General features: G+C 40.6%; 1 protein-coding gene across 7 annotated transcripts in view; it reads left to right on the top strand.

The window, feature by feature from the left end:
- Positions 1 to 18,944, top strand: part of ULK4 (unc-51 like kinase 4) — a 586,637-nt gene that overhangs the window by 155,524 nt on the left and 412,169 nt on the right. For all 7 annotated transcript variants that reach the window (XR_005791953.1, XM_040479906.1, XM_040479903.1 and 4 more), the window contains one exon: positions 5,119 to 5,246. Coding sequence is in view for 6 of the 7 variants with exons in the window: in XM_040479906.1 (XP_040335840.1) it covers positions 5,119 to 5,246 (128 nt within the window). In the remaining variant the exon portion in view is untranslated. The remainder of the gene's footprint in view (positions 1 to 5,118; positions 5,247 to 18,944) is intronic.

Here is an 18,944-nt window from a genome sequence, read left to right as displayed (position 1 = left end):
AAGCTGTCAGCTCAGAGCCCGACGCGGGGCTTGAGTGCATGAACTGAGATCATGACCTGAGCTGAAGTCAGAGGCTTAACCAACTGAGCCACCCAAGTGCCCCTGAAAAGACTGTCCTTTATCCAAAATTCCCTTTTCACCTTTATTTTTTTTTTTGGTCCATGAAATTTGTGCTTTATTAGACAGTAGTGAGTCTGAAAGTAACACAAGGCAAAACACTGCATTCTTTTAGTTACAGTTGGACAATTTGCAACATTTTAAAGGAAATGGAAAGTGCCTATTTTGACAAGGCTTAGTAATTCATTCCATTGAAGTTCCATTGATGTCAGTGGCACTGTTATTTTGTACATGATAAGATACGGAATGTAAACATTTTGTACAAAATAGGATATTTTTAAAGGGTGCTGTGATAGTCCTACAGTTGGCCAGCCTATTTCCTTTCTGAAGAAAACCACAAAGTCATTTTAAATGTCTCTAGATTAAGAACTTTTCTATCTCCAGATCTCTAAAATTAGGACTGAAACCAATAATAAAGTCCAATCTCTTGCTTTGAGACTCATCCAGGATAAACGCAGAGTGATTCATTTTGTTGTAAGCAAGACACAGCAAATTCAGAAGCCAATATGAAGTGCCTTACTTATTTAAAAAAAAAACAAAACTTAATAATGTTTATATTTGAGAGAGACAGAGCTTGAGCAGGGGAGGGACAGAGAGAGAGGGAGACCCAGAATCTGAAGCAGGCTCCAGGCTCCGAGCTGTCAGCACAGAGTCTGATGTGGGGCTCGAATTCACGGACCGTGAGATCATGACCTGAGCCGAAGTCGGATGCCCAACTGACTGAGCCAGCCAGGCACCCCATAGAGTGTAAAACTGTAATGACAAATATTTTCAATGATAAAGGCTTCTAATTTTTAAAACGTTATGACATTCTTTGGTTATGATTGATTACATTAATTATAGAAGTTTCTAACACAGTTACTTAGAAAGTTTACTTTTACTAGGTTCAAGAAATCAATGCTTTAAGGTTAGAAAACAGGCAGTTAAATATAATATAAATGTTTAACTACCCATTTTATATTTAATTAAAACCACGTTTTTCCTCCAGAAGACCTCAACCTTGATGTAAAACAAAGGATATGTAAATAAGCTTCAGTATCATTATAATAGTATTGCTAAGGCTTAGTTATCTTAGATTATTAATTATCTACTCTTGCTCTTGTTGCATGTTAACATTTCCCCAACAAGCCCTGGATAGGAGGGAAGTAAACATGAAATTCAGTGAAACTCAGGTTAATTAGATTTCCTACTTGTTAGCAATTGAGAAAATACTTGGAGAATGACAGTATTGCTAGTTTCCAACAACTAGTCCTTGTGCGTTGTTCACCTCTAACCATTTTCTCGTCTGATAAAAGGTAATAATTTACCTTAGGGAATTGTGGGAATTAAACGAAATAATTGTACTTTTGTCTTAAGATCATTGACTTTATTTCTGTTTCTTTGGTCTGTGTAACCTGTCATTTTGTCAATACCACATTGTTTTGATTACCGTAGGGTTTTTTTTTAATGTCTTGAAATCATTGTGTGATTATGTATTTTTTCCCCCAAATTGTTCTGCTTGTGAGTTCCTTTGCCTTTCCATATAAATTTTACAATTAGCTTGTCTATATCTACAGAAAATCCTGTTGGGATTATTTTGATTAGAATTGCAATAAATCTATGGGTCCCTTTGGGGGAAAATTGGCATATTAACTTGGAGTTTGTTTTTTTTTTTATAGATGAACATGGAATATCTCTTATTTATGTCTTTAACATTTTTCTTTCTTAATTTAAAAAAAATTTTTTTTTAACGTTTATTTATTTTTGAGACAGAGAGAGACAGAGTATGAACGGGGGAGGGGCAGAGAGAGAGGGAGACACAGAACTGGAAGCAGGCTCCAGGCTCTGAGCCATCAGCCCAGAGCGCGACGCGGGGCTCGAACACACGGAGTGTGAGATCGTGACCTGAGCTGAAGTCGGACGCTTAACCGACTGAGCCACCCAGGCGCCCCTCTTTCTTAATTTTTTAGAGTTAGCAGTTTAACAATTCTCTACCTTTCTTGTTAGTTTTATACCTGTATTTTTTTTTGTTGTTAGAGTTATTGAAAAATGATACTTTAAAAATTTGCTGTTTAATTGTTCAGCATTCGTGTATAGAAATACACCAGATCTTGCTAAACTTATTAGTTGTAGAAGCCTTTTTATTGATTCTTTGGGATTTTCTACATAGCTAATCACAACCTCTGAGAATATTTCTTTGATTCCAGTGTGAATGACATTTATTTTTCTTTCCTTATCACACTGGCAGTGACTTTCAGTAAAACACTGAGTGATGGGAATGCACATGGTTGTTTAATTCCCAGTCTTGGTGGGGAAGCATCAAGTGTTTCCCCTTTAATTTTGATGTTAGTTATAATTTTTCTGTAGATTCCCTTTTACAGATTGAGGAAGTTCCCTTCTGTTCTAGTTGGGTGAGTTTTTATCATGAATGCATGTTGAATTTTGTCAAATGCTTTTTCATCATCCACTGATACGATCATGTGGTTTTTCTTATTTTTCTGATGAATTACACTGATTGATTTTCAAATATTGAGCCAGTCTTGCATTTCTGAGATAACCTCGACTTGTTTGTGATTTTTTAATTTGTACTTTTGATGTATTGTTGGACTCAACTTGTTGATATTTGGAGAGGATTTTTGCCTCTGTTCCTGAGGTATATTGTCTGTACTTGTTTTCTCGTATAATTAACTGTTTGGACCTTTTTCATGTCTATAAATGCTTGTATAAGTATGTAAGTGTGTGTGTGTAAGTAGTTAGATGCACGCATCTAATGTGTTTATCTCCTGTAGCCTGTTCTAGATCTTTTCATCCTTTCTTGTTATTTTTAAAATATTATATTCATTTGGAGTTTGTTTTCAAGTCTGACATTCGGCCCTGCTTGCCACATACATGCACTCATTCTGTTAATTTTGGTTAGCTCAACATTCAGCAGAATGTTATTACATCACTTTTAAATTTCAGATTGCATTCCCATACATTGGGTATTCTGTCCATTTTTTTCTCCTTAAGGAGATCTGTCCTGGAGTCTTCTGACCAACTCCACTATGGGTAGGCTGCTCTCTGTGCCCATTTATAGCTATCACCCTGGAAATCATCTGGGGAATCCCTTTGCATCTTTCCTGTGTTCAATATACTCTTCTCTTGGTTTATTTCCCTAGGGTGAGTGTTGGGGGTTATATAGAGGAATGGTGGTATATTAAGTGATTTGGGGAAGGTAATAAAAAGCCAGATCATGAAGAGCCTTGTATGCCATGATAAGGAATTTTGGCTTCATCTTAGGAGTTGCAGGAACTATGGAGAATATTTTATAGGTGAATAATGTACTCATTTGCTGTGGGAGAAGATCACTGTGGCTAAGATTTCTAGGATAGATGGAAGAAAGCAAAGTGAGATAAAACATGTTCTAGTCATCGAAAAATATGGTGTATTGCAATATAAGGCAACATCAATGGGGGTATCATTCTCATAGTAACAGGGGATCAATTGTACATGGGAGGAATGAGGAGTCAAGGAAGATGCTCAGGTGTTTCAAGCATGGTCTTGAGCTGATGATCCTCAGAGGGGGAGAATCATGTTTAGGGTAGGTTCTGAGCTTAGTTTTGGATGTGGAGTTCAAAGGATTGCAATATACCCTTCATCCACATTCAGAAAATGTTAGCATTTTACCATGTTTGCTTCATAGTTCCTCTTTTTGTCTTTTACCTCGTGTGTGCAAGTACATGTGTGACCAGTTTGAGAAGAGGTTGCAGACCTGATGCTCCTTTACTTGTAATCAGTTTACTGAATATTCCCTAAAATCAGGCAATGGATTTAAAAAGAAGTTAACATTTATTTAACATTAACTCATCTACATAACTTTTTCAGATGTCACGATCATCCCAGTTGTGTTCTTTGATGTGAAACAAAATTGCCAGATCTTGAATTGCAGTCAGTTATCATGTCTTTGAAGTCTTCTGTAATTGGGACAGTTTTTCAGTCTAAGACTAGTGGATCTTTGAGTGGTTTTGGAATTATGTGTTTGTGTGGGGGGTGGAAACAGATGACTCAAAGATTCCTTGGTGTTTTTGGTTTTATTTAACCCAGGTGATGACTTAGCTTGATTATTTGGTTCAGGAATTAGGTGAGATTCATGCATAGATACAGATATGTAGGTATATCTCCATCCTTAAATAAAAGCATATGCCTGGCTGTAAATTCTTCTTGTTTGGCAATGCAGCACCCAATGTAAAAGGACACTGGCATAGCAAAAGAGCTGCTTACATTTACCTTGGACATAATGGTGTTACTGCTAGGTGCTTACTTCTCTTCAGGACTGTTGGGAATGTTCACTCTTGCTCTGTGTGGCCATCTTGCTAATAATTCTGTATTCCTGCCTGCTTATATTCATTAACTCTGTGTGTGTGCCTGCATTTCCTTTTTGCCTGTCATTAGGCACCTGAAACAAAGTGAAAATAATGCTAATGTTAGTATTTATCCCTCTGTGTTGTATTATGCCTTTTGTTAAAGAATGTTCTAGGAATACAGGTTTTTCTTTTGTGTCCTGTATTGGGTATTTTACGTCTGTAGGACTTCAGGTGTGTAGACCGGATGTGTAGACTAGAGATGTGCTTTCTGTACAAGCAGGTTTGTGCAGAGGTTCATGGGTACATGCAGTTGTGACTTCCAGTTCTCATTACTTATTGCCACCCTTACTGTTGGGTGGTTGATTGATAAAGAGATGGATGGGCTTTGTTGTCCTGTTGGCCTTGATTTCAATCCAACTTTGTGAATTTGTTAACTTTTCACGGTTCATTTTTCTCTTTAAGAATAATACTGTCACCTTGTTATGGCTACTTTCCAGGTTTAAATGAGATAATACATATTAAAATTTTGGTTAGACTCCCGCCCAAATTAAGAATGCAATAACAATAGTTGAAATTATTTTATTTTCTGCCATCTGTTTATTGTAAACCCTTGACCCTGATAGTTGACTGCTCTATTTATTTCATGTTTTCTCACAAAATATTTTAATATCTTCCACAGGATTTTGTTTCTACAGTTATCCGTTTACTTGACAGCCCATCAACTTCGATTAGAGCAAAAGCCTTCCTCGTTCTTTTATATATTTTGATTCATAACCATGAGATGCTGCTGCTCGGCTGCCAAGCAAGGTATGATTTTCTCTGATGGTTTCAATTTGGAACTTGTTTTACTTATTTATTTTTATTTACTTTTTCATTTCTATCCAAGGTAGCACATAGTGCAATAATTTCAGTAATAGAATCCAGTGATTCATCCTCTACACATAATTCCCAGTGCTCATCCCAGTGAGTGCCTTCCTTAATGCCGCTTGCCCATTTAGCCCATCCTCACACCCGTGACCCCTCCAGTAACCCTCAGTATGTTCTCTGTATTCAGGAGTCTCTTGTGTTTTGTCCCCCTCCCTGTTTTTATATTATTTTTGGTCCCCTTCCCTTCTGTTCATCTGTTTTGTATCTTAAATTCCACATATGAGTGAAGTCATATGATATTTGTCTCTCTCTAATTTCGCTTAGCAGAATATACTCTAGTTCCATCCATGTTGTTGCAAATGGCAAGACTTCATTCTTTTGGTTGCCAAGTAATATTCCATTTTGTGTGTGTGTGCATATGTGTGTGTGTGTGTGTGGTGTATATGTATATATAGTGATTGCCAAGTAATACTCCATTATGAGTGTGTGTATGTATATGTATATTTATACATAGATCTTCTTAATTCATTCATCTGTCAGTGGACATTTAGGCTTTTTATATACTTTGGCAATTGTCAATAGTGCTGTTGGGGTCATGTGCCCCTTTGAAACAGCACATCTGTATCCTTTGGCTAAATACCTACTAGTGCCATTGCTGGGCCATAGGGTAGTTTTGTTTTTAATTTTTTAAGGAACCTTCATACTGTTTTCTGGGGTGGCTGCACCAGTTTTCGTTCCCACCGGCAGTAGAAGAGGGTTCCCCTTTCTCCGCATCCTTGCCAGCATCTGTTGTTGCCTGAGTTACTAATGTTAGCCATTCTGACTGGTGTGAGGTGGTATCTCATTGTGGTTTTGCTTTGTATTTCCCTGATGATGAGTGGATGTTGAGCATATTTTCATGTGTCTGGATGTCTTCTTTGGAGAAGTGTCTATTCATGTCTTCTGCCCATTTCTTCACTGGATTAATCTTTTTGGGTGTTGAGTTTGATAAGTTCTTTATAGATTTTGGATACTAGCCCTTTATCTGATATGTCATTTGCAAATATCTTCTCCCATTCCATTGGTTGCCTTTTAGTTTGGCTGATTTTTTCCTTTGCTGTGCAGAAGCTTTTTATCTTGATGAGGTCCTGATAGTTCATTTTTGCTTGTTTCCCTGGCCTCTGGAGACCTGTTGAGTAAGAAGTTGCTAAGGTCAAAGAGGTTGTTGCCTGCTTTCTCCTCTAGGATTTTGATGGCTTCCTGTCTTATGTTTAGGTCTTTGATCTACTTTGAGTTTATTTTGTGTATGGTGTAAGAATGTGGTCTAGGTTTTCTTCTGCATGTCGCTGTCCAGTTTTCCCGACACCATTTGCTGAAGAGACTGTCTTTATTCCTTTGGATATTCTTTCCTGCTTTGTCAAAGATTAGTTGGCCATCTGTTTGTGGGTCTCTGTGCCGGTAGCATACTGTCTTGATTACAGCTTTGTAATACATCTTGAAGTCTGGGATTGTGATGCCTCCAGCTTTGGTTTTCTTTTTCAGGATTGCTTTGGCCTTTTGGGTCTTTTCTGGTTCCATACAAATTTTAGGATTGTTTAGATGCCATGGTGGCAAGGATGGATGAAGCAGAGAAGTGAATCAGTGATATTGAAGACAGAATTATGGAGAATAATGAAGCAGAAAAAAAAAAGAGGGAAACTAAGGCAAGAGAGCACAATATAAGAATTATAGAACTCAGTGGCTTATTAAAAAGAAACAACATCTGAATGATAGGAGTCCCAGAAGATGAAGAGTGAGAGAAAGGGGTAGAAGGTTTATGTGAACAAATCATAGTAGAAAACTTTCCTAACCTGGGGAAAGACACAGACCTCAAAACCCAAGAAGCACAGAAAATTCCCATTAGATTCAACAAAAAACCACCACCAACAAGGCATATCCTAGTCAAATTCACAAAATACACAAAGAAGGAAAGAATTATGAAAACAACAAGGAAAAAAATTCCTTAACCTATAAGGGAAGACAGATCAGGTTCACAGCAGACTTATCCACAGAAACTTGGCAGGCCAGAAAGGATATATTCAATGTGATGACTCAGAAAAATATGCAGCCAAGAATTCTTGATCCAGCAAGGCTGTCATTCAGAATAAAAGGAGAGATAAAGAGTTTCCCAGACAAAAACTAAACGAGTTCATGGCCACTAAACCAGCCCTGCAAGAAATTTTAAGGGGGCCTCTCTGATGGGAGAAAAGATGAAACAAACAAAAAAAGACCAAGGGCAACAAAGACTAGAAAGGACCAGAGAACACCACCAGAAACTCCAACTCTACAGGCAATACAATGGCAATAAATTCCTCTCAGTACTCACTCTAAATGTCAACGGACTAAATACTTCAGTCAAAAGACACAGGGTAACAGAATGTATAAGAAAACAAGATCCATCTGTATGCTGTTTACAAGAGACCCATTTTAGACCTAAAGACACCTTCAGATTGAAAGTAAGGGGATGGAGGACCATCTGTCATGTTAATGGTCACCCAAAGAAAGCCAGAGTAGCCACACTTATATGAGACAATCTAAATTTTAAAATAAAGACTATAACAAGAGATGAAGAAGGGCATTATATCATAATTAAGGGGTATATCCACCAAGAGGATCTAACAATTCTGTACATTTATGCCCCCAATGTGGAAGCACTCAAATATATAAATCTATAAATCACAAAGATAAAAAACCTCATTGGTAACACCATCATAGTAGGGGACTTCAACACTCTACTTACAGCAATGGACAGATCATCTAAGCAGAAGATCAACAAGGACACAATAGCTTTGAATGACACACTGGACCGAATGATTTAACAGATATATTCAGAACATTTCATCCTAAAGCAGAGGAATACAGATTCTTCTCTAGTGCACATGGAATATTCTCCATAATAGATCACATACTGGGCCACAAAATCAGCCCTCAACGAGTACAAAAATATCGAGATCATACCATGTACATTTTTAGACCACAATGCTCTGAAACTCGAAATCAATCACAAGAAAAAATTTGTAAAGACCACGAATACTGGGAGATTAAGGAGCATCTACTACAGAATGAACAGGTAACCGTGAAGTTAAAGAGGAAATAAAAAGTTCATGGAAGCCAATGAAAATGATAACATGACAGTCCTAAATCTCTGGGATGCAGCATAAGCAGTCATAAGAGGGAAGTAGATAGCAATCCAGGCCTTGCTAAAGAAGGAAGAAAGGTCTCAGATACACAACCTAACCTTACACCTTAAACAGCTGGAAAAATAATAGCAAATAAAACCCAAAACCAGCAGGAGACAGGAAATAATAATGATTAGAGCAGAAATCATCAATGCTGTCGAAATAAAAAAACAATAGTAGAACAGATCAATGAAACCACGAGCTGGTTCTTTGAAAGAATTAACAGAATTGATAAATCCCTAGCCAGTTTGATCAAAAAGAAAAAAGGAAAGGACCCAAATAAGTAAAATCAAGAATGAAAGAAGAGAATCACAACCAACACTGCAGAAATACAAATAATGATAAGAGAATATTATGAGCAATTATATGCCAATAAATTGGGCAATCTGGAAGAAATAGATAAATTCCTGGAAACATATAAACTACCAAAACGGAAACAGGAAGAAATAGAAAATTGGAACAGACCCATAACCAGGAAATAAATTGAATTAGTAATCAAAAGTCTCCCAAAAAGCTAGAGTCCAAGGCCAGATGGCTTTCCAGGGGAATTCTACCAAACATTTAAAGAAGAGTTAACACCTATTCTCTTGAATTGTTCCAAAAAATAGAAGTGGAAGAAATACTTCCAAACTCATTCTTTGAGGCCAGCATTACCTTGATTCCAAGACCAGACAAAGACCCCACTAAAAAGGAGAACTAGAGACCAATTTCCCTGATGAACAGGGATGCAGAAATCCTCAAAAAGATACTAGCCAACCAGATCCAACAATATATTAGAAGAATTATTTACCACGATCAGGTGGGATTTATTAGTTTTAGTTGTAGTATTTCTTGGCCTCTATATACTTGATAATTGAATTTTTTTCCCCTAGACTTTTCTAAGGGTTTAATTTTTCACTTAACACCATCATCTGGGAAACACCAACGATACAGAGAAGACCTGTGGAACGGAAGCTGGTTGGTGGGAAATACCTGGAGTTTCCTAGATGTGAGGATAATCCAAGGCAGGGTGTTAAAGTTGGTTCTTGTTTGCATCTTTGAGAGGCATTCTTGACTGGTGGTTTGGTCATTTTTCATTTTTGTAAGATTCAGAAATGAGCCACTGAAGCCCAGACAGTCTACAGAAGTGGAGCAGGAGGCAGAGTCAGGGGGATTTCTGGAGTGGTCCTTTGCTGGGCAGATCCTCAGTCTCCCTAGGTTCCACTTCCTTCCTCTAAAAGGAGAAGTTGTCCTGATGCTCCTGAGATTCCCTTCATGCTCTGATGCTTCCTGATTAACATCTTCTGGACTAGTTCATGCTCCATTACACCTCAGAGGAACCTTGAATACATATGGATTTTTGAAGAATACCATACGGAATGTCTGTTTCTGGATCTAGCTTTCTCCTTATTGTAGAATACTCAGGAGACCCTAGCATTGCTGAGATTGATCTAGATTAGAGATTAGAAAACTTTTTCCTATAGAGATTAACTATGTTAGGATTTATGGGGTAAGATCCAAAATTGTGGCTATTATAGTTGTATTTATGTAACAAGAGAAAACAAATTTCCACAATTTTTTTTATTGATGAATGTACTTCTATAATGAGAGAAAACAAATATCCACAGATTTTTAAATTGACATAGTAAAGAATATACTAACAAAGGAATGTAGCTTTTTTTTTTTTTTTTTTTTTTTTTTTGGAATACAGGTCTACAAATGAGAAGAACACAATTCTTTTTCTGAGGGATAGATAACATTTTGCTTAATTAGGGGTCAAAGTTAGCGTCCTCCTCGTCAAATCAGTTGTAAATGTCAACGTTAGCGGTGATTGCAAAATGTGTATGTTAGTGCTGATTGCTAGTGCAATTTTATGTACCTGTTCTTTGAAAATTCCTTTTCCTGTAGATAGATACTAGTAGTCACATACCAATGCTAATTTATGAGCATGTAATTTTAATTGAGCATCCATCACTTGGAAGGCAAGGTTCTTCCTTGGTATTTGCCGTTTAGTATGTCCTTAGGTTGCAGGTTAATCAGGTCTAAGTGGAGGGGATATAGAGGCTCCTACAGAGGCTTCTTTCTTTCTGTGTCTCAGAGATCACTGTCCAGCTTTGTTTCACGTCCAGCGTCTTGAAAACCAATGTTCCGTGTATTGTGCCTATTTTGTAGTTGATTTATTTATTTATTTATTTATTTATTTATTTATTTATTTATTTTCTTTTTTAACGTTTATTTATTTTTGAGACAGAGACAGAGCGTGAACAGGGGAGGGGCAGAGAGAGAGGGAGACACAGAATCTGAAACAGGGTCCAGGCTCTGAGCTGTCAGCACAGAGCCTGACGCGGGGCTCGAACTCACGGACCGTGAGATCATGACCTGAGCCGAAGTCAGACGCTTAACTGACCAAGCCACCCAGGCACCCCTTGTAGTTGTTTTAAATGGGAGCATGCATCCTTAGTCCAGTAGATCCGAAAGTAGTAGTTGTTCTTGTCTATTTGTAAGGGTCTCTTTCCTCTGGCTTCGCTTCCTCTACTTTGTGTGTCTGCCATCATCTTCCCCAGGATAAATAACATAGATTCTCAACAGATGTTCTTACATCGTTTCTCGGATTCACAGTCTGATCTCCATATATTGACTAGAGAATCTTGTAGACTGTGTGAATCAGCTTTTGTTTCTTCCCTGCTCAGACTCTTCTGATAATATCCTGTCATCCTGAGATGATAACCTTGCTCTTTACCATGGCCCACTCTGCCCTCCCTCCTCTAATCCCTGCCCACCTCTTAGCCTGTGTTGTCTTTGACTTTCCTTGGCTCTCACTCCATTCCAGTTACGTGGTGTTTCTTGTTACTTTTTGAACACAGTAAGCCTACTGTGCTCACCGCAGGGCCTTTCCTGGTGCTGTTCCTTGTGCCCATAATGCTCTTCCCCCAGATGTTTTCATGGCTGGCTTCCTCTGATCATTCGGCCTTCTGGTCACTTTAAGAATCTCTTTTGACAGCAACTCCGATTGCTCTGTCTCAAATACTCTTAACCCCAACTGCAGAAACTCTTTAACTGGAAACGACTAAACCATTCAGACCGTCATAGCCGGGGCGTGAACCATTTGGTCCTCTCAGAAAATTGCTGTGATTTCTGTGTGTCTGCTCTCTCTGGAGCAACACGGTGAGCAGGATGTGTGTAGAGAAGGAGCCTGGAAGATGAAGCTTGGCTTTGCTGGAGAGGTGAGGACGGGCTCCGTTCTTCCCGTGCTGTGTGGCAGAGATGGCTCGGTATCCTCTAAACCTTGGTGAACGGGAGACCTTGGGGCTTCAGCTTCGGCAGGTGCGAAACGCAGACGCCTTCTGTGCGTGGTTGTGGGGGCCAGGCGTGCCTGTTCCCAGGAGATCCGGAGCAGGACTGAATGGGGGCCAATCTGCCCCCGTCAGTGAGGCTGCAGGCCGATGATGTCATTTCCTCACTCCTAAAGAGAACAGCTCCCTCTCACCACCTGCTTCTTGGCCATGAGCTGTCCTGGTCAGGTGCCGAGTCGGTGAAGAAGTCACGAGTAAGCAGATCTGTCAGAGTCCGTTGAGAGAGACACTGCACTTGGAGGAGCAGAGCAAGAACAGGCAGCTCTTACTGGGGCAGAACGCACGGGACAGACGGAATCTCAGCAAACGAGTAATGGAAACTCTGTGGAGAGGCAGTTTGTGCAAGTGTGGCAGAGGAGCTGAGCTGAAAGAGCGTGGCCTCTGCTGGGGATGCTTTTCGTGCTTTGAAAGGCAGTGTGAAAGAACAGGCCGGAGCACACAGAGCCGACGGCAGAGACCCGGACGGGTCTGTGAAGACAGTAGGAGACACGGAGCAGAGTTCCAGGAGACCTCACGTGCCCGCATTGCCAGGGGCAGGAGGGAACCGACGGAGGATTTCTAACTGGAGAGGTGCTAGCAGCCGTCTTCTGCTGGAACGTGCTCTCTTCTGCACGTGGAGGAAGGAGAAAGTCACAGAACCATAAGGGCAAAGGGAAAGATGGCTAAAGCCGATGAGCATTGTCACCTCATCTTTGTAGTTTGGAAGCTGGAAAGCTGACAGATGGATGCTTGCTAATTTAGCAGAATGGAGATTGCTGACATCCTTTTTTTGTCTGCAAGACGAAAGCCGTGAGGACACTGATGACTGTGTCACAACTCTGGAAAGGTTGGAAATGAGAGGTGCTGCTACCTTTGGCCGTGGTGAGGGGTGGGGGAGACTCAAGACAGGAATGATGGGGATCTGCTTGGAGAGTTGTTCCCCCCCCCCCCCCCCCCCCCCACCTCCAAACGTCCAGGAGACTCTGCCTCTTCTGCCACAGCAGGAGACTTGAACTACATTCTGGATAGTGCCAATCTGCTTTTTTCACATATAGGTAAGAGGGAGATGAGGTGCCTTGTGAGAAGTCTGAGGATTGTATGAACGTCTGATTACTCGGAAGGGTGAGGCCTTCCACCCCCTATTTTACTGCAATTGCAGACTGTTGGCAGCCTGGCTTATGCACTATTGGCCAGAATTTGGAGATTCATCTCTGGGAAGGTGGCCAAATCCCAGTAAGAGCCCCCACAGGGGCTGCCGTTTGCTTGGCCCCTTCTGCATCCAGTGAAACCTTCCCCCCATTCTTGGAATGGAGCCCATCCGTGTTTAGTCCTGCTCCTGCACGTACACCTCCCAACAACACTTCAGTGCATCATTTAAAAACATAAATGGGGGCGCCTGGGTGGCTCAGTCGGTTGAGCGGCCGACTTCGGCTCAGGTCATGATCTCACGGTCCGTGAGTTTGAGCCCCGAGTCAGGCTCTGTGCTGACAGCTCAGAGCCTGGAGCTTGTTTCAGATTCTGTGTCTCCCTCTCTCTGACCCTCCCCCATTCATGCTCTGTCTCTCTCTGTCTCAAAAATAAATAAACGTTAAAAAAATTAAAAAAAATAAAAAAAACATAAATGGACAATCAAGAATCACCAGGTATTTGAGGCGCATGGGTGGCTCAGTGGGTTAAGTGTTCAACTCTTGATTGGACAGCTTAGGTCATGATCTCACAGTTCGTGGGACTGAGCCCTGCGTCAGACTCGGTGCAGACAGTGGGAAGCCTGCTTGGGTTTCTCCTTCTCTGTCTCTCTCTTCCCCTCCCCTGCTTGCACACGTGCTCTTTCTCTCTCTGTCTCTCAAAATAAATACACAAAATGTATATAAAAAAGAATCACTAGATATTTAAGAGAAGCCTCTCACATGGGGTGCAGAAGCCAAAACTCGTCAACAGGTAGAGTGATATGGCAGAAGCAGAGATTAGAGTTATGAAGAGACAGTTCATGGAGAAACGAATGAGGGACCCTTAAACCTACCACTATATGCACAAGTTTCCTCGTTGTAAGAGGAATGCACATCGTTATTCCTCATTCTAGGAGAAACCAGCAGAGATAGGATTTCACAGTGCACTAGCAGGGTCTGCAAATGTATTCCCTTGATGAGGCTGTCGAGAGACCGGGCCTCTCCTACATTGCCTGTGGGAATGTAAAATGTGGAAGCTACTAGGAAGAGGAATTTGACAATAGCGAGAAAAATTACGTATTTCACCCTTTGGCCCAGCCATCTCACTTCTAGGACAGAGGGTCCAAAGATCCTTTATTAGCAAAGAGGAGAAATGACACATTTAGTAGGCATTGTTTATTAGGGCAAAAAGACTAAACAACGTAAATATCCGTGAGCAGGAGACTGGCTAGAGAACTATGCGCATGTTAGTTCTCTGTCCCTGAAAGAACAAATTACCCCCAGAAAAACCCCACAAAAACCCGAAAACCAAAACCCCCAAGCCGGCACACTTTAATCTGACAGTTCCCATGGGTCAGGAGTCCGGGTTCTGGGTAGTGGGACCGTCTGCTTGAGGTGGAAGTGGTAGCTGCGTCCGTAGTCTACATCCAAGGCTCGGGGGCCTCTTCCAGGGTCACTAATTGTTGGCAGAATTTATTTCCTTGCAGCAGTAGGGCTGAAGTCCCCCTTTCCTTGCTGGCTCTTGGCGGGGGCTTTCTCTCAGCTTCTGAAGGCCGACCTTTCTCTCCATTGGCCGTTCATAGCCAAGCAGTTTGCTTCCTCCTTGGAGGCCAGTAGGAGTCCTGCTTGCTTATTCCTCGGATCCCCTCCACCCCCCGCAAATGCCTTTGACCTCCCTCTTTTGCCACCAGCCACAGAAAACTCTGCTTTTACGGGCTTCACCTGACTGGGATGGGTTCATGCAGATAATCTGCATATTTTGGGGTTAATTGAATTGGGACTTGACTTCTTCAAATTCTCTTCACTGTATACCTAGATTGGTGTTTGATGCCGGAGGGGTGGGAATCTTGAGAGATTATTAGAATTCTGCCAACCACAGTCCCCATAATGGAGGACTTGGCAACTGTGGAAAGGGGCAAGGAAGATCTCTTTACACAGTCATGGAGTGACTGGTCTCCAGGATACATTATTATCCTGAAATAACGCAAGGTGCAGAACAGTATTTATGGTAGGCGACCTTCTGTATAAGAAAGGGAGTGAAAACAGAAAGGATAGATGCATTTACTAGTATTTTCAAAAAGAGAAGGGAGGCATACATGAAAAATTACCAAAAAAATGGCAATTTATAGGGAGAGGAAGCGAATAGGGAGAGAAAGGGAATACGGAGTAGGAGTAGGGATGAACGCTATACTTCTCTTAATGTAACTGTTTAATGATCTAGGTTTAAGAACCATGTACATGTTGTACATGATGAAAAATAAAATTAAACAAAAAAGGTTAAGAAGAAAATAGTCTGTAAAAATTGAAAAATAACCTGATGTCAACTTGGTGGTATAACTCTCCAGAGAAGAGATGGGAATGTGTTTTTAAGTCACGGTACTTGGCAGTATCTTTTCTTTTCGTTTCGTTTCGTTTCGTTTCGTTTATTTATTCTGAGAGGGAAAGAGAGAGTGGGGAGGCACAGAGAAAGACAATCCTAAGCAGGCTGTGCACTGCCAGTATGGAGCCTGATGCAGGGCTTGAACCCATGAACCTGTAGATCAGGACTTAAGCTGAAATCAAGAGCTGGACGCTCAACCAACCTGAGTCAACCAGAGAGTACTTGATAGTATATTTCTATTGGGATGTGTTTTAGGGACCAAATAACCCCAATAAGGAAACTTCAACTTCCTTTTGTTTTTGTTGTTAATGTTAATAATTGTATTGCTGACTTGAAACTATTGTATATACGTATATGTGTGTTACAGGAAGAGAAAGCTAATAATTATGCCAATTGAAGTAGGAACCAAGGTTTTCTAATACGGAAGAAAATAAACAATTATGAATAAAAAGTAAAATCCTGTCATCCATAATTTAAATCAAAATTATCAGAATGAACTCATGACTTACTCTTTATTTTGTGTCTTTTTAAAGAAATTACTTATTTTATAATTTGAGCTACTAAAAATCCAGCACAAATTTTAATCCCTAAGTGCTGTTTTCCACTAAAAGGCGTTTTGTGCAAATGGCCACTGTCTTGGGCAAAGCCAGACATTCATGCGGGCGATAAGCTATGGAGCCCAGGACATGTTTTCATTCCTGAAAGCAAGGGAAATTACCAGAAACTGCTGAGGTCCTGTCAAAAGAACGTAAGATCCAACTTGAAGGATCTTCTACTTGCCCAGGATGGAATTTTGAGCACTAAAAGGAATAATGACTACAATATATTAAAATAGCAGGGTAAAGAATTTTTGAGGTCATGATTATAGTAAACAACCCTTAGGAGGACAGGTGACCATTAGCCTGAATATTGTTCAATCAGGGGCCCAAATCAGCACTTACCCAGCATGTAACTGACTTTAGTTCGGAATAATCCAGTAGTTGATTTGGCAAAGTTTTTCTTTATAGAAGTTTCATAACTAAGAAAAACAGGAGAAATGATGTGGTTAGGAAATCTCTGTTTTGCAATCCTTCAAGTCATAAAGGGGTTAATTTTAAAAAATGAGCATTTTGGATAAATCTTTGGATGTATGCTTTAACATTTCTCATGGGTAACTTTCTAGAAGTGAAATTGCTTGGTCTTACGGTAGGTCTTAATGTTTTTAAGAAGCAGACAAATGATTTTCCAAGGTAGTTGTACCATTTGACATTCCTTCCCACCCCCAGTGTATGAGAATTCCGGATTTTCTGCAGCATCCTTGCCGACCCCCCGTGGCTAGCCTTTTTTTTTTTTTTCTTTTGTTTTGTAACCTTTAACCCTTCTGCCAGGTGTGCAGTTCCAGCTCACTGGTTTTAATTGCATTTCCCTCACGATTTAGGATTTAGATCATCTTTTCATGTGCTTATTTGTCGTCTCTGTATCTTCCTTGTTGAACAACCTATGCACATCTTTTCCTTGCTAAAAGTGGTTTTCTTCGTGAATTTTGAGGGTTTAAAAATACATATTTATGATATGTTATTTATCACATCTGCGGCTTGCAAATATTTTCTCTTAGTGACTTTGTTTATTCTCTTAAGAGTGCCTTTCAAAGAGTAGAGATGTCCAAATGTAGATGGATAAACTGTGGTCCATTTATACAAGGGAATCCTTACTTTGCAGTTACTACTTAGCAATAAATAGCTTTGAAGAACTGGAAGGTTTCATCCTACTTACAAGCTAACAAGTGAACCTGCTGGTTTTAATAGATGCAGACAACGGACCTAGACTCCTGGGTCAGAGATGGGCCTTCATCACCCAGGGCACAGTGGACAGCATGAGGGTCCGTTTGAATTGGTCCCCCTTGACACCCGGGTCCCTTTGCGGAGGGAGCAGTGCGCAGCCAGGCCCAGGTGGATGCCGTGCACACGGTGAGGGGGTTTGTGTCACTGCTGAGGGCCTCAGTGATCAGAAACCCCTCATTTTATGAGGAGTGCTGGCACACCTGCCCAACTTTTACCCCCAGAAGGAGACATTACCTCCATTATCCTGATCGGGGAAATAAATCTGCTCTCTTCCTGGAGGGAGACATTGTATTTTCGAAAGCTGTTTGCCGTACAAACCTAAACATAGCCGGAGTTGGGAACAAATGCTTTAGTGTCTCTTCATCTGACGTGCAGAGATACGTGAGAACCATGGAGCGCATTTTCTCCCCACACTATTGATATGATGGCTCTTCGTTTTATGTTTTCAGAAACCAGCGAACTGTTTTCCAGAACGGCTGCCCTGTTTTGCATTCCCACCAGCAGAGTAGGAGTGATCGGGTGTCTCTGTCTCCTCGGTAGCTTGTGCTGTTGCCATGTTTAACTTGAGTCATTCTCAAGGGTGTGGTGATACCTCATTGTGATTTTAATTTGCATTTCAAATGCTGATGATGTTGACTGTGGTTTTGTGTGCTTGCTTTCCTTCTCTCTGGCCTCAGTGAAATGTGTGTTCATGTCTTTTGCATAATTTCAAATTGTTTTGACTCTTGAGTTTTTGAGTCTTCTTTATATATTTTAGAGATGAGTCCATTGTCAGATATATGCCTTGCAGATATTTTCTCCCAGTGTGTAGCTTGTCTTTTTATCCCCTTTATAAAAATCTTTCTTTCAATGTTTATTTGTTTTTGAGAGACTGAGACAGAGAATGAGTCGGGCAGGGGCAGAGAGAGAGAGGGAGACGAGAATCCAATGCAGGCTCCCGGGTCCTAGCTGTCAGCACAGAACCGAACCCAGGGCTCGAACTTAATAACCGTGAGATCATGACCTGAGCCGAAGTTGGATGCTTAAATGACTGAGCCACCTGGGCGCCCCTGTCTTTTTAGTCTCTTCACAGAGTCTTTCCCAGAGCAAAAGTTTCTAATTTCGATGAGGTCCACTTGACCAATTTTCCTTTTTTGCACTCAATATCAAGTCTCAGAAGTCTAGGTAGATCCCACCGATTTTTCTCCCCACTCCGCCCCCCGCCAAATGTTTGTTTGTATGCCATTCATTTATCATCCATTTTGAGTTAATATCTATATGAAGTGTGAAGTTTAGATAGGTGTTGGTTTTTTTGTTTCTGTTTTTTGTTTGTTTTTTTTTTTGCCTGTGAAGATTTAATTGCTCTGGCACCATTTGTTAAAAAAACTTGTCTTTTCTGCATTGAATTGCTTATGTTCCTTGTCACAAAATCAGTTGGGCACATTTGTTTTGGGTGACTCTCATTTTGGGTTCTCTATTCTGTTCCGTTGATTTGTGTGTGTCTTTCTACCAGTACCATAGTGTTTTGATTACTGTAGCTTTGTGGTGAATCTTAATATTGGTAAAGTGATTCCTCCCATTTTTCCTTCTTTGCCGGTACTGTTTTAGCTTCTCCAGGGCCTGTATGCTTTTGCATATGTTTTAGAATAAGCTTTTTTATGTCTGTCAAAACCTTGGTGACATTGTGATAGGAGTTGCATTAAACCAATGTATCAGTTTAGGGAGAGTGATATATTTACTCGGATGTCATCCAGTCTTTGAACATGTGTGCAAGGGCAGAGTGGG

The sequence above is a fragment of the Herpailurus yagouaroundi genome, unplaced genomic scaffold, assembly GCF_014898765.1.
Source record: "Herpailurus yagouaroundi ecotype Mexico unplaced genomic scaffold, PumYag 159, whole genome shotgun sequence".
Taxonomy (NCBI): Eukaryota; Metazoa; Chordata; class Mammalia; order Carnivora; family Felidae; genus Herpailurus; species Herpailurus yagouaroundi.
Note: the sequence above shows the minus strand (reverse complement) of the source record. Positions and strands in the feature narration are given on the sequence as shown.